Source organism: Sphaeroforma arctica, assembly GCF_001186125.1.
Source record: "Sphaeroforma arctica JP610 unplaced genomic scaffold supercont1.125, whole genome shotgun sequence".
NCBI lineage: Eukaryota > Ichthyosporea > Ichthyophonida > Sphaeroforma > Sphaeroforma arctica.
The window spans coordinates 124,106-142,959 of record NW_014040433.1 but is presented as its reverse complement, the minus strand read 5'-3'; the positions used below and the strand labels follow the sequence as shown (position 1 = coordinate 142,959).

General features: G+C 42.3%; 4 protein-coding genes across 4 annotated transcripts in view; 2 read left to right on the top strand and 2 right to left on the bottom strand.

Annotated features, from left to right (window-relative positions):
* Window positions 1–423: 423 nt before the first annotated feature.
* SARC_02724 (hypothetical protein) lies at window positions 424–4,998 on the top strand. The gene is made up of 7 exons (XM_014303525.1): window positions 424–519; window positions 800–924; window positions 1,322–1,475; window positions 2,311–2,532; window positions 3,058–3,172; window positions 3,438–3,578; window positions 3,784–4,998. Exons 1-7 carry the CDS (start codon window positions 450–452, stop codon window positions 3,938–3,940), a joined length of 984 nt encoding a protein of 327 aa, XP_014159000.1. The 5' UTR covers window positions 424–449; the 3' UTR covers window positions 3,941–4,998.
* Window positions 4,999–8,201: 3,203 nt separating this feature from the next.
* SARC_02723 (hypothetical protein) lies at window positions 8,202–9,495 on the top strand. The gene has a single exon (XM_014303524.1). It carries the CDS (start codon window positions 8,217–8,219, stop codon window positions 9,408–9,410), a length of 1,194 nt encoding a protein of 397 aa, XP_014158999.1. The 5' UTR covers window positions 8,202–8,216; the 3' UTR covers window positions 9,411–9,495.
* Window positions 9,496–10,385: 890 nt separating this feature from the next.
* On the bottom strand, window positions 10,386–13,287 carry SARC_02722 (phenylalanine-4-hydroxylase). Its single transcript, XM_014303523.1, has 4 exons — window positions 12,868–13,287; window positions 11,923–12,212; window positions 11,433–11,559; window positions 10,386–11,227 (listed from the first exon to the last, which is right to left on the bottom strand). Exons 1-4 carry the CDS (start codon window positions 13,048–13,050, stop codon window positions 10,493–10,495), a joined length of 1,335 nt encoding a protein of 444 aa, XP_014158998.1. The 5' UTR covers window positions 13,051–13,287; the 3' UTR covers window positions 10,386–10,492.
* A 1,902-nt stretch (window positions 13,288–15,189) lies between these two features.
* Window positions 15,190–18,854, bottom strand: part of SARC_02721 (hypothetical protein) — a 4,473-nt gene continuing 808 nt past the window's right edge. Inside the window, exons 2-6 of the mRNA XM_014303522.1 lie at window positions 18,585–18,714; window positions 17,789–17,895; window positions 17,038–17,237; window positions 16,366–16,490; window positions 15,190–15,764 (exon numbers count right to left, since the gene is read on the bottom strand). Coding sequence (XP_014158997.1) covers window positions 15,568–15,764; window positions 16,366–16,490; window positions 17,038–17,237; window positions 17,789–17,895; window positions 18,585–18,714 — 759 coding nt within the window. The 3' untranslated portion in view covers window positions 15,190–15,567. The remainder of the gene's footprint in view (window positions 15,765–16,365; window positions 16,491–17,037; window positions 17,238–17,788; window positions 17,896–18,584; window positions 18,715–18,854) is intronic.

Sequence of the window (18,854 nt, the reverse complement as noted above, 5' to 3'; positions counted from 1 at the left end):
GGCCAATACGTTTGGTCACGATATATTATCTACCAGTGTGCGCAGTACTTGAATACTTGTGATAACTTATATCTGCTGTTCTTGTGCGTTGGTTGAAACGTTCAAGAGTAGAATTTATGATTTTTATTTTGGCTCTGGCTTTGCAGGGCGTCCGATGTGATTACTTTTTTATAATCTTGGCATAACTAACTGATTTATTTCAATCTCTTGATAGTTGCATATATATATTTGCGTGCAGATTCATATTGAATTTTCTATTATAAAACCAGTTGTGAAGTAACTATTAAGCTTTGATTTTTTCATTTAGAATTACCTATTTCTTATCCCTGATTTTAGAAAACGTTCGGCTTCTTACAATTTTTCATGCATATGATTGTATTAAGATGCGATGGCGACAGAAACCGAAGTCGAAATACGCACTGCTTGACAAGCTTATACGCTATGTGGAAATGTTTCCTGCTGTTCTTGGCTGGAGTGTTCTCATCTTCGGTCATCTCAACTATGTGTTTTTTATCAGTGGTATGTTCCAAACTTCTTTCAGGCGAGTTTACATTCGAATCCCTATTCAGTACATGATGTCTATTTTCCCTTTACTTCTGTATTTGAATTCATAACCGGATTTCTACACACTCATAAGCGGTGTTATTTTATATAGCTATATATGTTCTTCACCTCCAATTGTGTTGGTATAAATAGCTATTGTGCTATGCATACTATACTAATTTACATTCAGTTAACGCGGCTCCTAGTTGTTCAATTCATTTTTGAGCATTTTTTTTTTCAAATCCACAACTGGTAGGTGCGATCACGAGTAGCTGGGACTCCAGGGCATTGTTGCTGATCTTCCATACACTTTTGGGTGGGATGGTATATTGGTGCTATGTGATGGTCATGTTCACCAAGCCGGGGCAGCCATCAGTGGATGTATGTTTTGAGATTTCATTGTTTTGTTGCCGTGTTGTGCTTGTTCACAATAAAGCACTGAAACGCAATACATTCATGTGCGTTGCGTGTGATATGTTTTACCAGTGTATTTACCATACCCTGTCCCCATTGTTTTGGAGTTACAGGTAGAAATATTGACAAGTACTCTGGCCTATAAAAAACACAATGCTACAAACATGTATCCACATACGAAGACACACCACGGCACATGCATATGCATATCCGTACTTACGTATTTATACCTTATCTCTTTGATATCTCATTACATCAGATTACTATGCGCTCTCAATACTGCATCCGCGCATCTCTCAACTACTTATACACCTCCCACTACTTATACACCTCCCTATGCATCTCTTGCTTCTCACTATACCAGTTTATTGTGAGCTCTCAATACCACCTCGTTAATCTGCGGTACGAGTTTGTCGCCCTGGCAGGTACTCTGCAGTACCCTCCGGATTGCCCCTCAATGACCCGAGAGGACAATCTGGGTCTGCGGTACTGCCTCACCTGCAACAATTTAAAACCGGGTACGTCGCTGAGTGTGTGCACTATAAACCTCACCGATGTACGCGATCGTCTGTATGTGGATGTGCATATGAAATAAGCGTGAAATAAGCGGTAGTATCGGGGTGGGTGTGTATATCGCGCGCCTGTGTAGTAGTATTGTGAGTGAATTATTGTATGAATGGTGTGTGGGACTTTGCTGGTGTATAGTCACACTGCAGGCCTCGATTAGCCAACTCGGGTGTTCGGACCCGAAGGTATTGCCATCGTAAATTCCAGCTCAAAAATTGACCACCTGTACCACTCCTGCTAGTACTGAACTGAAGGCTGTGTATGACTGCACAGTGTAACCACTTACTTTTATGTGCGAAACGGCAGTAGAAATGTTCAGATATTGGGTATGGAGTACGTTTTACCGCACACTTGAATACAGAAGCGCAGGACACACAACCGACACAATACAACGTAGTTGGTTCTGGAACGTACTACTGCTCTGCTTCTCAACTAGATTGTATTCCAATGCACGATTGCAAATACCACTGCAACACCTACTCACGGACGCGCACGGTCACACACAGGACACATTACACACATGCAAACCCCAGGGCACATCAGTCCATCTCAACTATGATGTTTCACCGAACATTTTCTACGCAGATCGCATACACCACTGCAACCACACACCCATCGACACTCATTCACACAACGCCCATTGACACATACTCACACCCTTGCTTCCCATCTAGTTTTATCTATCGTCCTCATCCGGCCTATCATTGCCTACGCAGATCTCACACACTCTTGCTTCCCATTTAGCTTTGTCGATCGTCCTCATCCGGCCTTTCTTTACCTACACAGATCGCACACACCACTGCAACACCTGCCGGCAGTGTGTACTGCGCATGGACCACCACTGCCCGTGGATCGCCAACTGCGTGGGATTTCGCAACCACAAGTTTTTCTTCCTGTTCTTGTCTTATGGTACCATGCTAGCGTTCTTCTATACCTGCAGTACCGTGGTACCGTTTGTGAACTTCCTGGACGCGAGCATACACCCGGACAAGGGTATCTCGCCTGATGGTATGTAACTGACACATTTTTTCTAGACTAAGATATGAATCGTGTATCGAGAACAATGTGCATATACCGATTGATTGTTGGTCTATTTACTGTTTTTTTGTGGATTTTGTGGACTCGAGCACACACTCGTACAAGGGCCTTTCGCCTATTGATATTTGGTCTGTGCAATCTCTCAGACCGAGACAAATTAACAGTGTATACATAAGGGAGGATATTTTGAACCGTGACATACGTGGCATTGCGGCCGCTGGCTCGTCGCATTCTACAGTGAAATTGCGCGTTACCCTTTTGTGTTATGTTTACTCGTGTTGCGGATGAATGCAAACAATTCCATACGAGTGCATTGAACCTGAGAGCATGCAGGAAAGTGGTCGTTCCAGCTCCTCCGTTCTATATCTGGCCTCATTGGAATGGAAAGCTTTTTCTGTCTGATTGTACGATGCAAGCAATGATCACGATAGAATCTATTCAGAACCGTATCTAACTCTAATCGTTCTACATCACACATGCAACACGTCCATACAGCTGCGGCGGGTGGCTCGCCTGGGTTGATGGGATCTCAATTCATATTCGGCATCATGTTCACAATGGCTTTAAGTCTGATGTCCCTTATGCATTTCTTCCTTATTCGACGCAACGGGTATGTGGGTGATATGAATCGGTCCGTGGGCAGATATATGTATGGTGTTCTTGTTATCTTAGGCAGTTCCCGTGACGTGCATACCACAGTCCGTTGACATGACATTCAATTTGGCCCTCGGTTAAAGTTTCTCAACTCCCGAGATATATTTGGACTGGGCTCCGCTGACTTATTGGAGCTGTAGGTGTGCTGCTCATCAAAACTATACATCCACTACTGCCTCTCTATTTAGCAATCGCACCTCAATCATTTTGTCTTTTCACAGCACCAGCCACGAACACCACCGGTTGCCGCGATTCATTGTGCCGATAGCGAAGAAAAACGGCTTTGATCTCGGCAGCAAAGAAAACTGGGAAATGATCATGGGTGTAGATCCCAAGTATTGGTTTCTGCCCATCAACACAACGTATGCCATCATGCGCTATTACTCTCAAATTATAGTCAAGCACCGACGCCATTCCCATATGATCGCGGGTGCAATGAGATTTTGCGGCAAGCATTAATCCATGTTGGGTCTGCCTTTAATCTAGCCAGCTATGCTATGATAACTCAGAGTATTATAAAATGATCCTGGTATTTAAATACTCCTCACTATATATACCCTTCAATAGGAGATTCAATGGCCAGTCCTTCCCGGTGCGTGGCCCGGATGAAGAAATGGGAGATCTGGAACACGGTAGTCTATTAGCCAAGGATCTCGACGACTTGAACGCGTCGGATAATGACAATGAGTTCACCAGTGTCAGCCCTCGACCCGGGCACGCTTGACCGACGAATGTACGACAAGGTGAAATATAGTATATAGATGGGACGACAATGGAAGCTTCGGATACCCATAGCCGGCAACTTGCATGTGAAGATAGACAGTTAGCGTTTGCTAGTTTCAACTTGCTTGTAACGATAGACAGATAGCGTTTTCTAGTTTATTAGTCCCGCAGCGCCGTTGTGTTGTCGCACATTGCCTGCACACTTTATGCGAATTCAGAGACAACCTCCCTGGAGCCACCTGTTCGTGCGCAAGCTTTTTAAGGCATGTCGACATGTATTGGTTGATTAGGAAAGACGAAGAGTGGTGAAAGGATGTGCCTAGAATGTGTTGAAGCAAGAATGGTATGCAAATGGAAGGAATTCGTTCAGGCGTATACACTTATACGATATGGGAAAGCTCGGTGTATGTACTGCAGCACAACCTTAGATCGAATACTTGCAACACACTAGTGTATTTGGCAAGGGCATCTTTGAATACCCTTGTGCATTACATGCAATTTACCACACATGGCCACTGATACGCAAGTTAAAATAAGAATCTGCTAGTACTGTCGAGAAGAAACGTACCTCGATATGTTTTATATACAGGTGTTTTGCACACCTCCCAATAGTTGCTTGAGGTTGAGCAACCTTCTGGCCGCGCAGATAGGTAGAGCAGAATCAAACAAACGAAGATGAGAGTAAACACATAAAAATGGTTGTGGCCATAGTAGAGAGGGCACAATTTACTGTTGCCAATAGCTTCTGAGCTGATGGTGGGAAGAAGATTTGCCGCCGCATATTGTCGCTCCGGTTGTAAGCGAAAAGCAAGTTCTGGACCGAGATAAATTGTGTTAAAAATATCCAAGCTGCTAGACGCCCCGATACATACACCGCACAAACACATCCTACTCGAAGGAATAAAAAGGGTATGTGGTTAATAGTTCAGATCGTAGTTCATAATTCTGCGAAGAGAAAAATATATGGACAATACAAGTGTCGCTGAGAGTTGAACGAGATATCAGGAACAGCGTTTGTAGTGCTTCTTGTATTTAATTTTTCACTATCAAGCATAGTTCAATACACTCTCGACTAGCGCGCACCACCCTCGCAGTGACATCCAAAAAATATTCAGGCAGAACGAGAAACTATTTGATTTTCATGCGGGTCGTTTGTAGAAGATTTCCCATAAAAATATTCCCTGGGATAATTTTAACCAATATGAGCAACTAGGTAGTACTATTAGAGGAACAGTAAAATATACAATATGGACAACGATAATACTTTTAACCAGTACATATGAACAACCAGGCAGTACATACTATATTTTTAGATACATAATAGATAATTTTATCGCGCACCCTTGCACTGTTTGCAGTGGCCTTCGAAGTTTTTCAGGCAGCGAAAATCTAAACAGTTTTTTTTTTCATTCCAGTGTCTGATTTTAGAAGGCTATGCCAGGTCGTTTGTATTTAGAAGGTTAATAAAACATCAACTGGGCACTGGTGTCGACCGCCACATTCTAGCGTTTTGACAGATCACAATTATTCCATAGTCCACAAGGCATAAGCGGTATAGAATGACTGAATAAATATGTACATGCTATACTGTATCAGGTATGCCAATGGTGAATTGGTATTTAAAATCGTACAGACATAGTCGGCGACTTGGCTGATGGCTCTCCATCGTCTATAAAAAATAATCCCTGATGTACATAAAGTGTATTTATTTATATTATTTTCGGTGGACAATTTTATCCAATATGAACATTGAACATCGACAATATTAACCAATATGAACAACCAGGTAGTTCTAGAAAATCAGTAAAATTAACCAATATGAACACCGAACAATGGTAATATTAACCAATATGAACAATCAAGTAGTACAGAAGATTGATTTATTAATGCTCAACAACTCGATAGAATACAGAGTATCAGAAATCACTGAATCAGAATACTAATTTTGAGGACTGAGAGTACATATTTACATGAAAAATTCATGTTTGAAAAGAGGCTATCACTGCATTCTCGCAGGGCGCAGGGGCGCAGGGCGCAGGGGCGCAGGGCGCAGGCTCGCACGTCGCAGGCTCTGTCTCGCAGTGAAATACGGGGGGAGGTTTCCAGGCAGAGCGACAATAACTTTTTAATATTGCCAGGTCGTTTGTAGAAGGTTGATAAGACGTCAATTGGTCCAACTGGCCACTGGCACTAGCCACCGCCACCTGTACACCACCCTCTTGTGTTTGAGTCTTGATAGACCATCACGATTATTCCATAGTCCACACAAGAGACCACAACAGGCTCTAGAGTGTTAAATAAGTACATGCTGACTGCCGTATATGGTAATTTTACAGACATTCTGACCTAGTCAGCGACTTCTTGGCTGATGGCCCTCATTATCATAGTCTCAACTCTCCAGTCTCAACCTCATCAGCCTCTCAATCGTCCATAAAAATAATATCTGTACTGCTGTAAATACATACATATTTGGAGAGACAATTTGTTCCAGTATGCATACTTGGTTCACTAATTTTCAGAAGGCTATAGCCTATGGGCCTATGGCATACTGCATAGCCTTCTTTGCTGAAAAATCAAAAACAGAACAACGTCAATATTTTATTATTATTAAAAACCAATATGAACAACGACTAGTAGCGTAGGTACTACAGAGAGAACAACAGTAATTTAACCAATTGAATACCCTATGTAGCACAGAAGTGAGAGGACATGAGAGAGTACAGAGTAAATATTTTAACGAGCATAGATAAATTTTAAAATATAAAGTTAAAAAACTATTAAAAAAAATACATAATATTGAAAAATTGGACAAATATTGAGTTACATATTACTTTTTATTTCCTCACAATGCTCAGTGCTCTGTCAATGCTCACACCTTACGGCCTTAGGCTTATGCCTTACGCCTTACGACATACGCTATACGGCTTTACACCTTTACAGTTTACAGTTGTACGCTGTACAGTCACAGTGGTCAGTGACTCAGTGTACACTTTATTTACAGTGTGCAGTGTGCAAAACTGTAAATACTAAATAGTTAAAATATTTGTGACTGTTGTGTGTACTACTACTGAGTAATGTGTACTCAGTATGGTGCACCGAGTTCTGACTACCGTGTCCACTCAACGCTGTACAGAGTACAGACTACAGTCTACAGAGTACAGACGACCGGTATACACACTAATTACACAGCAAGTCCAGGTCTCTAGGACTCCAGGTCCCAGGACTCCAGGTCTGAGGTCCCAGGAGTCCAGGGTCCAGACTTCAGACGAAGTCCAGACTCCAGAATCCAATCAATCCGCTGGAGGCTGGCTGTCAGCCGCCAAAGGACACCGGCCCAGCTATTTATTTAGTCTAAGACTCCCAGGCGCTGAGCGATAAAAAAATACTAAAGCATTGTAGTAGCAAACTGTTGTAGTCTATATTTATTTGATGTAATATGTATGTTGTATGATTGGAAGAGGCAGTCATTCACATTGGAAACCAAATGAAACCAACAGTTGTTGGTAGTTTTAACAATTTTGGCTAATCTGAAACTGTTAGTTCACTGGTCTACACTCTTTTAATAATCTTCCTGACGCTCAAGTGGCCAAGAGCCCCTACTCCCTACTCACTACAACTCCACCAGTTCCCCACCGTGTGCCCAGGGCCCCAGAGCCACAGTGAGAACTTTTAGCTCAGAAGTTAGACTCAGAACTCGGAAGTGAGAAGGCCTGTGAGTCTGTGACTCGTGAGGCTGTCAGGCTCAGCTGCGGGCCTGCGGCTCTTTTTCTCTCTACAACAAGTCTACATATGTGATAGGTTCCCTCTCTTTACTCTCTCTCTCTCTCTCTCTCTTTCAGACTCTCTTTCTCTAGAGAGTAGTAGACTACTAGGAGTAGTAGTTAGTAAATAGCGAGAGAGTAAATACATAGTAATAACTAGTACATACATGCAGCGTCCCAGAACCCAGCCCCCAATTCCCCCCAGCGGCCCAGCCTCAAAGCTCAAAAGTTCCTATTCCCCAACACCTGTACGTCTGCTGTTTGACTAGTTTGAGATTTTGAGTCATCACAATATCACACCGTCAGCACTCAGCAACGGAGACTCTGTCATGACCTGTCATTCACTTTTTTATATCCAATACGCCGTCGAAAAACATAAATATAAAAACAAACATTTTAAAGCATGAAAACACTAAAATTGCTTCCTCTCTCTAGAAGTCTATGAAAGGAATCGGTACGAAATTATTCTTACCATAATCGTGCACTATTGTTTTGAGGGAACGATAATCTACCAACATGATGTCGGAACAATACAATGAGCTTCATTTGGAAAACATGGTAATCGGGGGAGATCAAAATGTCACTATCAAGTCTGCGCAATATAAAGGTACAGAACAACGTGACGAGAACTTTATCGATATCGATAGTACTAGTGTCGAAGAAGTCGACGTCGACAATAGTACAACACAGACACCCGTGCAGTCAAAAGCCTGGACGAGATTTAAGGAGCTGGAAATGCGCGTTAATGCTGGAGAATTGATTGTTCTGGACGGTGCTACAGGCACAGAATTGACAGAGCGAGGAGTTAGTGCCGAACAACAGTGGAACGGGTGGCCGGCACAATTATTCGTACCTGACGTAGTCAGAGACGTACATCGATCATATGTAGATACCGGCGTAGATATCGTCACCACCAATACGTATGGCACAAACCGGCATGTGATCGGCGATGACGGGTCGATCTCCAAGGAAAGCCTGGATAAGTCTAATATGCTGGCTGTAGAATTGTGTCGTGAAGCGATCGGTGATGAGAATGTGCTCGTTGCGGGCAGCATGAGTAACCATCCGCCAGCAATTTCCAAAACCGTGCGTGAAGTCTCCGTAGATGATGACAAAAGCATTAATCTAACTGAAATAGGCGATTGGCCTACACCACTGAAAGAGCTCAAAAACTATCGCGAACAGGCATCAAGTTTGGTAGCCGGAGGGGTAGACATCCTTTTCCTAGAGATGGTTAAAGATCGTCTCCATGGCGAACTCCTCGTAACTGCTGCTATTGAGACAGGCCTGCCGGTTGTTATTGGACTCACTCTGACTGTACTAGAAAGTGGTGCCGTGGTGGCTAGAGACGATCAAACGTTTACTGTAGAGGAGATGATACGTCAATGGAGAGTGCACCCCAACGTCGTTGGTTTCTCAGCAATGCATATTAGTGCGAATGAAACTGAAACACACGTGAAAGCCATTCGTTCATACTGGGACGGCTTTATTGCAGCATATCCTAATCAGGGCAAGTTCGTGCCTCCTAATTGGGAAATCTGTGAGCCTATACCTGCAGCTGAATATCGTGAGTACGCTATCAAATGGAGACGTGCTGGTGCCAATGCCATTGGAGGATGCTGCGGCATCGGACCCAAGACTATTGAGGAAGTGAAGTCCCTTTCACGAGAAATCAACCAGGCAATTACGCAGGAAAGACAGGTCGCATAACCATGTTATGTGTACAGGCTGATATAAGCACGCATCTTTCTTCTCGAGCACATTGTTTGAAACGGATGCTGCTTTAGAAAACACAGCAAACAAATTGATAATTTTTCACCAGGCGGGGTAGATACTAAGCGCACTTTCCCTAGATCGTAACACTACAAGATCAGGGATATAAATTATACATATAAGTAGTAGTTGTATATATATATATATATATATTATAAAATAATAATAATAATAAAGGAGGATCGATATCTGAAGACTGTATGAAGGTCTGAATTAATTGATTTGAGTAAATTGTACATGATACTTACAATATTGACTAGGTTGCCATAATAAGATCTTGTGCGGTTTTAAATACTCACGAATGGGTTCTCATTTATACAAAAATTTACTACATACAGCCAGAAGTTGTTGATAATAGGCGTATTAATTTCCGGCCAACCACGAAGTCAGATATAAAGATGTTGCTCGGTGTGGTGGGTTTAATTATATAGAGCAAATAACTGCGTATGTTAGAGATGCGGATATGTACAAAACACATCCCAAATGAAGACATGCAGTGGAGTCGAGGCTGCACAAGTAGTACAAATTGTTTTATTTAGAAGGTTAAATAAAAATCTGAACTCTTCGTCATAACACGAGGTTGGCTTCTGCACATAAGCAATAGGGCTTGGCTGGACAACGGAACGTTTGTACTCAAATAAATCAATCCGTACAAGGACAGCGTATTGCCAAAACAAAAACCGCACATGCGCACAGTGTATTGTCAAACGACAAGCACACCGGGACGGTTTGATCGCGAAACGATACATAGATGTATATTACTCTAAACATACGGAATAACTAAATTGTCTAATGAGGACAGACTATCAGACCATTATTCCATCTCAACATGGGAAGTTATATATCATTCGCATTCTGACCGCATACGAATTGCAAGCTGAGCTGTCAGGCAAATTTGAATACGATTTCAAGCAGACAATGTTCGGCACGCCAATTTTGTTTATTTCGCTAAGGTATGTTGTAGTGGAAGACTGACTAGTATACGCCGGGTACCTAAGCATGTGACCATCTATAAGCGCTTATTTGCTCTCCTCTGCCATACGACTCATTGCGCTCAACAATGTGTCCATCTCCGCATGTATGCTGTAAGCGAGTGTCTTGAGTTGCTTCTGACTGTTAATAACCTCTACACACTCCGTGTAAGGGTTATAGCGGACGGCAAAACTTCTGCTCAGACTATTGCCGAACTCCTTGAGCTTCTTCTTGGCATCCTCAAAACTTTCAGCCACAAAGTATGTGGGCTGGAACTCGGTCACAGGGTATTTGGTCAGTGAAGTCGTTTTGGGATCGAAATCTAATAATTTGGGCTTGTCGGTTAAGCAGTACTCTAACTCGCCGAACGAGGACAGTAGACCCGCACCATATGCCCTAATCTCATCGCCTTCCCTACATAGCCCAAACTCAATTGTAAACCAATAGCATGTTGCTAACGTTTCGATATCTGCATCACTCACACCCAGAGACATTAACCCAATTTCCTGTGAGAAAGCCGCGAAATCGGGATCGGCGAATAGCGGGACGTGTCCTAATAACTCGTGGGCCACATCGGGCTCAGGTGTGTAGAAAGGTTGTGAATGGTGACGTACGTATTGTGTGCTGTGGAAGACCCGGAAGGCTAATCCATTTAAGAAATCTCGCGATGATAGTAGGCCGGCAACCGGTCGAAGGCGGAAACCGGTTTGTGAGTGTAAGAAATCGGAGATATCTTGTAATTGAGGGATATTATTCTCACCATAACCGCAGTACTGTTCAAGCTGTAGATAGAAGTGTGTACAAAGTGAGCCAAACGAGTACAAGCACACCAAAACTAGAACAAAGTAAACACTGCCAATAAAATGCACAACTTAGCAAAATGCGCACATAATTCACGTCAACCCATATCACTGTAAAACTGAACATGTGTATTCATATTTTCCATGTAAAAACCGATTCGAGTGAACACGCGGACATTTAACATACCAAGGGAAGCGCCTTAACGTGCTCTTTGCATGCGTGAGTAGGGTAAAGATCCGTCAATCTCTTGTACACCTTTCCCCAAGTTTCGATCTCGACGTCAGTGTATTCTACTCGAGGAATTTTTTCTCCGCTGCAAAAAAGGTGCACTACCGATTAGGAGATGAAATGATAATAAAAGTGCCATACCCAACATAACGAACATAGCTAAACTACAGGATGCGTATAGACCACAATTAGTAGACATCTATGGAGTTCGCCAACAGATGCAGCGAACACGAGATACAGAAATGGTAGTACCTCGACCAGCAACCGTGCAATTGAACATTCTACTTGTTACAAAGAAATAATTTCCTCTAGTACCAGTAGAAGGGACGAAATTCATACTGTATTAAGTAATAAAACCTGAACATATCACACAACTACACTATGCCCATATACACGCACAGTCCTTCGTATATGCTTGTACAAACACACGAATAAAAATGTCACATACTGTTTATAGGAAGTTGCATTTTCGGTGATAGCACAGCGGCGCTTGCGGTACTCCATGTCCGAGAATCCAGGATGATCAGCCTTCAACTCCTTGCCGAATTCCAACGTGTGTGTAGCGAAACGATCCAGATCGCTAATCTTCTGAGGGAACCAGGGGGTGTCTGCAGCCTCTTGGTTTCCAATGATAGTCACGGTATCACAAATATTCTCCAAACCCGCACGGATACTGTCCATGTTCTCCATGTTCGCGCTTTGCATCACATCTACGAAGAAATCGAACTGGTCCTTCTCCTACGTGATAAACCAGAATCGAAAATGATGCGACAGATGAGTATTGACATAATGCATATAATGTGCAAATTTACACTATTTTGAGATAGCTCAGTCCTTAACTAGCAAATTAATAACCAATGATTGTGATGCGAGCAACAGAATTAATGTATTCGTATCGGGGCTATAGTGGTGCTTTCAGATTCACATGATTACGTTAAGGCCGTAGAATACATTGACCACATTTTGACCAAATGACCGACATTTGTTATATCGATATAAATGACAATATCGACTTCAACCTAAACTGATTTCTGTGCTTGTAGCAGCATTTAAACAAGCGTGTGCTTAAACAACGCCGTCAGGAAACTTCACACAGAAATGGTCGCTTATCTCGGCTAGGCGATAAAAATTTTCTACAACCGCACCATTCAAATAGAGCATACCTGGTAAATCCCAACCACTAATTGCCGTCGAAAAAAACAACATGTACACTCACAGCCTACTCAGTTGCATCACATTACCAGCGATGCTACGAAAACCGTTATAAAACGGATGCAAGTGTTTTAAAATTAAACTCGAAGATTGTCACTCATATACCCGACGCACACACTTGCAGCTGAATACTAGCGATAACCCCAATAGAATGGTTACGTATATAAATATTAACACTTACCAAAGCAGACGGACGAGACTCGATATGAGCCAAGGTCAGGCCCTCCTTAGAGAAGAAGCCCAGAACATCCGCTAGAATGCCTACTTTCTCCTTGCAGGAAAGGATCATTGACACGCGCTTAGGGCGATTGAGCTCCAGGTATGAAGAGCCAGTGCTGACTTTTGAATCTTTTGCTTCTACCATCTTGGAATAAGAATACGAATTGGAAATAAGATAACAACTAATAGTTGTTCTGATTGTAATGCAGAAGTGTTGAGTGATCGACTATGTGTTGACTGTCCTCTTTTATATTCGTTTGATATTTTAGTTGATTCAAGTTGTCCTACAAATAACCTGTTATGAGTTCCGACGAGTAATTCACAACGTTGTTGCGAGCATTCCTTATTACATTATGATGTGATCCCATCGTTTTAAGAAAATGCTTTCTCATCTGGCCGTGTCAAAAAAATCATGCGCTGATACAAATAGCCCCTGTAGCCTGTAGGTCATCCTTGTTGTCAGAACTGAGAACTAAATATTTACTATCTCTTCATCATACACAAGCAAGCCGCAAGGTACCACATAGGAAACATTGAAATATTGAAAAGCTTTACGTTGAATTTCGTCCATTGTCCAATAATTGCTGGCATGCGCTGGTTTCACCACCAATCATAAAAGTTAGGCAGCGTCATCACTATTCTAATTATAGATTACTCGGATTCATTTCGAGCAAACAGAAGTCGGTACTATCTCTATGTATGGAGCACACAATGAGAAACCGGGGTCTTCCGGACCCCTATGTTCCAGTTCAGGAGAATGGGAGATCTCGAAAAAAAAATCTCAAATCGGGTTTTCTCAACGGATTTGGGCTTATCTCATCCTCATAAAAAGGATGAGCTGGTTGATTTTTTGGTACGACCAATATTTCAAACAAACAAAAAATTATTTATAAAATTGATTTGGCCATACACCCAAAATCGACCTTTTTGAGGCTAACTAACGTGTTGCAATATCGATAGAGCTTCAAACTCTTCGGATTTGGACTCCCTATCAGGGATTCACCCAAGTCAACAATTCTCAGAATATTCTGACGGTCAATATTCGAAGCAGAATTCTCAAATAAAGCTATATTCAGCTTGACATTTTGAAATTTTGCAGTGGCCAAGGTGGTGACCCAGATTTCTGGGGCACGAAATATAGTGATTTGGCCGATTTCTGTTTATTGCAGTTTTAGATAGCTCTCCAAAAGCCAAATGTCAAAAAAATTATCGTTTGGTTCAAAAGTTATGGACGTTCAAAATCTGACCGGAAGACCCCGGTTTCCCATTGTGTGCACCTTATGTATGTAGTAAATACGTAACGACAATGACACAATTTTTAGACAAGTACTACACTATGCTTGACTGATTGCAATACCACATGATTTCGATTCTGTATATAGTCAAATATGTAGTTCAAATAGATTCGAACAGAAATCGTATGCGTGGATTGACGTGAGGAAACCCCATGCATACGTCAATTATGTATATACGTTGTTTTGAAAAGTTCATTGCATATATTTCGCAAAAAAAAGGAACATTTTAGCCAAAAACAATCAGCTATATAAGTGTGTACCAGCGGATGTACTCATACGTATATATATATATATATCAGTGCATGTTAAATATATATATATATATATGTGTGTGTGTGTACCAGCGGATGTACTCATACGTATATAAATATATATATCAGTGCATGTTAAATATATATATATATATATGTGTGTGTGTGAGCGAGTGTGTGTGTTTTTATACATTTCTAGCAGTATATATCACTAAGGTGTGTTTGCTTGGATGTTAATGTTTGTAAAACTCGAGCAGTATATATCACTAAGGTGTGTTTGCTTGGATGTTAATGTTTGTAAAACTACTCACACATGAACACACACAAAAATACATATGTAATTATCTAATCGCGACAGCACTCAAATTCTATCAAAAGGTACGAGAGGTTGTTATTATGTCATATAGCAGGCACTACTGTCAGAGCCTTCAGCTGCTGATTAGAGAACTCCATGGTATCGATCGATCCTGAAGGTGCTATTGAGGTGTTGTGCGTATGTGTTGCAGTAGTGACTTTGGGGATTAGTGCAGTGGAGATTACGAAAACTTGTGCTGCGCAGGATAAAATGATCTACCGTTCATCATGCATTAAAATTCAGTGATTATTCAAGGATAACGCATAGAACCCCTTCTTACCACCGTCTTTAAATCGGGTGTTTAGGTGTGTTGGAATGACTTTTACCCACCATAATATATCAAATAAATGAACGAGAAACGCCTCTCACATTAAATACACCGGGTACATCTATATTAATCAAATCCGAAAACTTTTTATACGCAGGATCGAAATGATCTACATTAACGTCTACCATATGCTGGAATTCAATGGGTTTTCAAGGTCTATAAAAAATACACGGCCATAGTCATTAGATCTAAAATGCGATAAAGATAAGTGTTGAAGAATGACTTTAACCACAGCTTATGAAAACCGTCAACCATCAAATATAATAAACGAGAAGCGCGTCATTCTCACAACACCACGAGTAACTATTTAATCCAAATCCGAGTCACCCTATTCCTCCTGTCCAACTCCGGGGTGCCGTTTAAAACTCCTACCATATGAACCGTGCCAGAGGGGTGCGTGTATGTGTGTGTGTGTACGTCCAACATGTCCCACTCAGTACGGTCGGTCTCGGCGGTCTGATCGCCTATCCTCCCGATCTCTATCTCTGCCACCATAACCACCACCACCACCACCACCACCACCACCATATCCGGAATTACCGCCGCTGCCTCTGTCATAGTAGCCAGAGTTTCCACCGCTTCCACGGTCGTTGTTCCCGGAGTTGCCCCCACTACCCCTGTCGTAGCCGCCTGAGTGTCCGACGAATAGAAATGGGATGTGAATTCAACACAACTACTGATGTATGTGTAGTGTGATTTATTGTGTATAGGAGGGATGCATACACAGTTCGAGTGTACCTGCGTATCCGTATGTGTTTTTTATGGGTCACTTTATTTTAATACACTAAAATTACTATGATTGTGTGTCAAGCTCCCCATTAACAAACAAGGCAAATGGGAAAATGGTCATCGTGTCAGACTAACTTTCCTAGGGATACACAAGCGATCAAAATGACCTGACGCATATCTTCATGAACACCTTTACGACAATCAACGCTACAAGAATAAATCTCGCAAGCAAAATAGAACGGACACAATACCGATCTGCACGGGAGATTTGCATGGAAATGATTTACAATCCTACTGAATTGACGCACGATATACAGCTACATCGCGCATATACCAGTCATCACGCAACACCGATTCTATTTCAAAACTTAGACGAAGTACTGCGTAACCCACCACCATAACTTACACTCAAGTCACTATCAACCATACCATCCACTCACAGCTGGATGAAATCCCACACATTATACAGCTACTGCTCACATACCCGTCGGAACAAACATACCTCCTCGACCACCACCGCCTCTGCTACCGCCGCCCCTGCCGTAGCCACCTCCACCCCCACCTCCGGGTTTCGGTGTGCCACATTTGTTGCATTCTGTTCGCTTGGCGAAGTTACTGTTTCCACACCTATTTCAATAAAATAGAAACGAAAAGTTTGCAATTTCAAACTATGCACAAATCACTTTAAAGAACTGTTTTTACCATTTATGTGCCTTGAATAGGATGTACACAAGGCCAGGACAAATTGCGCCCCGAATCTGGACATGACTAATAATCCGCCAAGCCAAGACGGCAAAAAAAAATGCATCTTGGCTAGAGATTGCCAGGCCTTTAAGAAATACAAGCGCTCTGCCATTAAATAGGCCTAACAAACAAATAACAACAATAAATAGACGCATCTTAAACGGACCCCACCGCCACCGCCACCGAACCCAATCCCTGATTTAGGGGTTGGCACGATAAGAGATTCCTTATTTCTGACTGTCACAAATACCATCATACTGTAAGAGATTGCCACACTCTTTGCCACACTATAAGCGACTGTCACAAGTAAGGCACACGTATAAGATACACCGATACTTAACACTTCCAACAACTCGAATTAACCTCCATTTTCGATCACAAACACGTGATACAGCCGATAATCCCACTGCCTCCAAAGGCCCGGACATACCCTGAATTCGGGCACATCCAATCGTCTGCAAACCGGCCGCCGCCACCACCCCCGCCCCCGAAACCACCTCCACCTCCAGGTTTGGGAATGCCACACTTATTGCATTTGAAGCGTTTGGCAAAGTTCACGTTACCACAATCAGGACAGTTCCAGTCCTCACCGCCGGGGCCACCACGCCCACCACCACCACCGCCCCGGCCCTGGTTGGGAATAGAGATGAAAAACCGTATGGTTAAGCAAATAGGATACGAGTGATCACGACGAAGTGATCTGGACCAAGTAGAATCTATTTGTATGTATATACCTTCCCGAGAACGCAATGACAAACATATTTGACCATGATCAAACCGTTTTATGACCTAGTGCATAGAGAATACGTCGACTTAGGCCGGTCATGTGCATAGTCACTGCCAAATGCTGAATCTACACAGCAACCTTCCGAAAGGAACCAAATCTCACGCTTGGAAAATGATAATGACAGCTAAGAAATAGGCAAGCATTGCAGTCGTGGCTTAACAGATAGACAACCAACAGCATAAGCCTACACTGTTCCTGTGGTATTCGTATACCTGGAGCTAGACTAAATACATCGATGCCGCAAATTGACCAGAACAACAACAGCTATATCTACCTAGACACCTAACTGCAGCCAATACAACATCAGAACAAAAGCAAATTTATACATGAAGCATACCGTCCAGTAAACAAACACATACACGTGACCACCGAATCGCAAGCGTCCAAAACATACCCCCCCACGGCCACCACGACCACCTCCACCACGACCCCCACCGTCCCAGGCTTTCCTCTTTGCAAGCGCAACGGTCAGAATCAAATCTGTATCGGCAAATTTCTTGCCTATTTTGTTGGAAGCTTAAGGTGAGTTTAACGCGGACTTCTTCTTTGTAACGTGCACGTGCGACATAACAACCATATACCAGGTACAAACCATATCGGAATCGGCAAATGACAATCTTGTGCGTGTTTCAAAGGTGATGTCGAGTGGAGTGAATGCACGAATACCGGTATACTATATGACATGCATGAGCAAAGCCCAAAAACTTTGGAAGGTCAACACCATATCCGTATCGGTCGTGAAAAGGCAGACGAGTTAAATGAATACGGCTGTAAAGCTCGCACGAGGGATAAACTACACATCCCGCGCAAAGTGGTCAATGGTATATTCATCTCGGCGAAATTATTAGTGTGTCGTTGGGTATAGCAAGTGAATTCAACAGTATTGCTACAATGCTTCATACACAGCCGATCGTGATGTATGCGTACATAAGGAAAGAAAACAAGAACTCATCATCAGTACTAGACGCACTCGACAATAGAGCGAGGAATAGGCCTCCCAACGGCATATATGCACAAGCAAACAAATGCGCTAACAAACCCCAACAAAGGTTTCTGGTCTGGTATGACAATCTAGAGAACAGCAATATACTCTGTGCCTTCACTTGTAAATTTCGCAATTTACACTGCAATCATGGTTGACAATTCACAGCACACACACGAAGAACACCTCGAAAAACTATAGAACATACCGTTAAACCACTCAATCGCCATAGGTGCCGTTGGTGGGTCATCGTAAGTTACAGTACATTCTCCCTTTCCTTCGCCTGTCTCCTTGTCTGTGTACATCCAGATTTTCGGCTCACGCTTGCCTTTATCCCACTGTGAGACGAGTGTCCACAAAAAAAGTAAATACATGTCACTGTACATGAATGAAATACAATATACAACGCATATATATATAAATATATATATATATATATATATATATATATATATAGTATATATATTATATATAATAT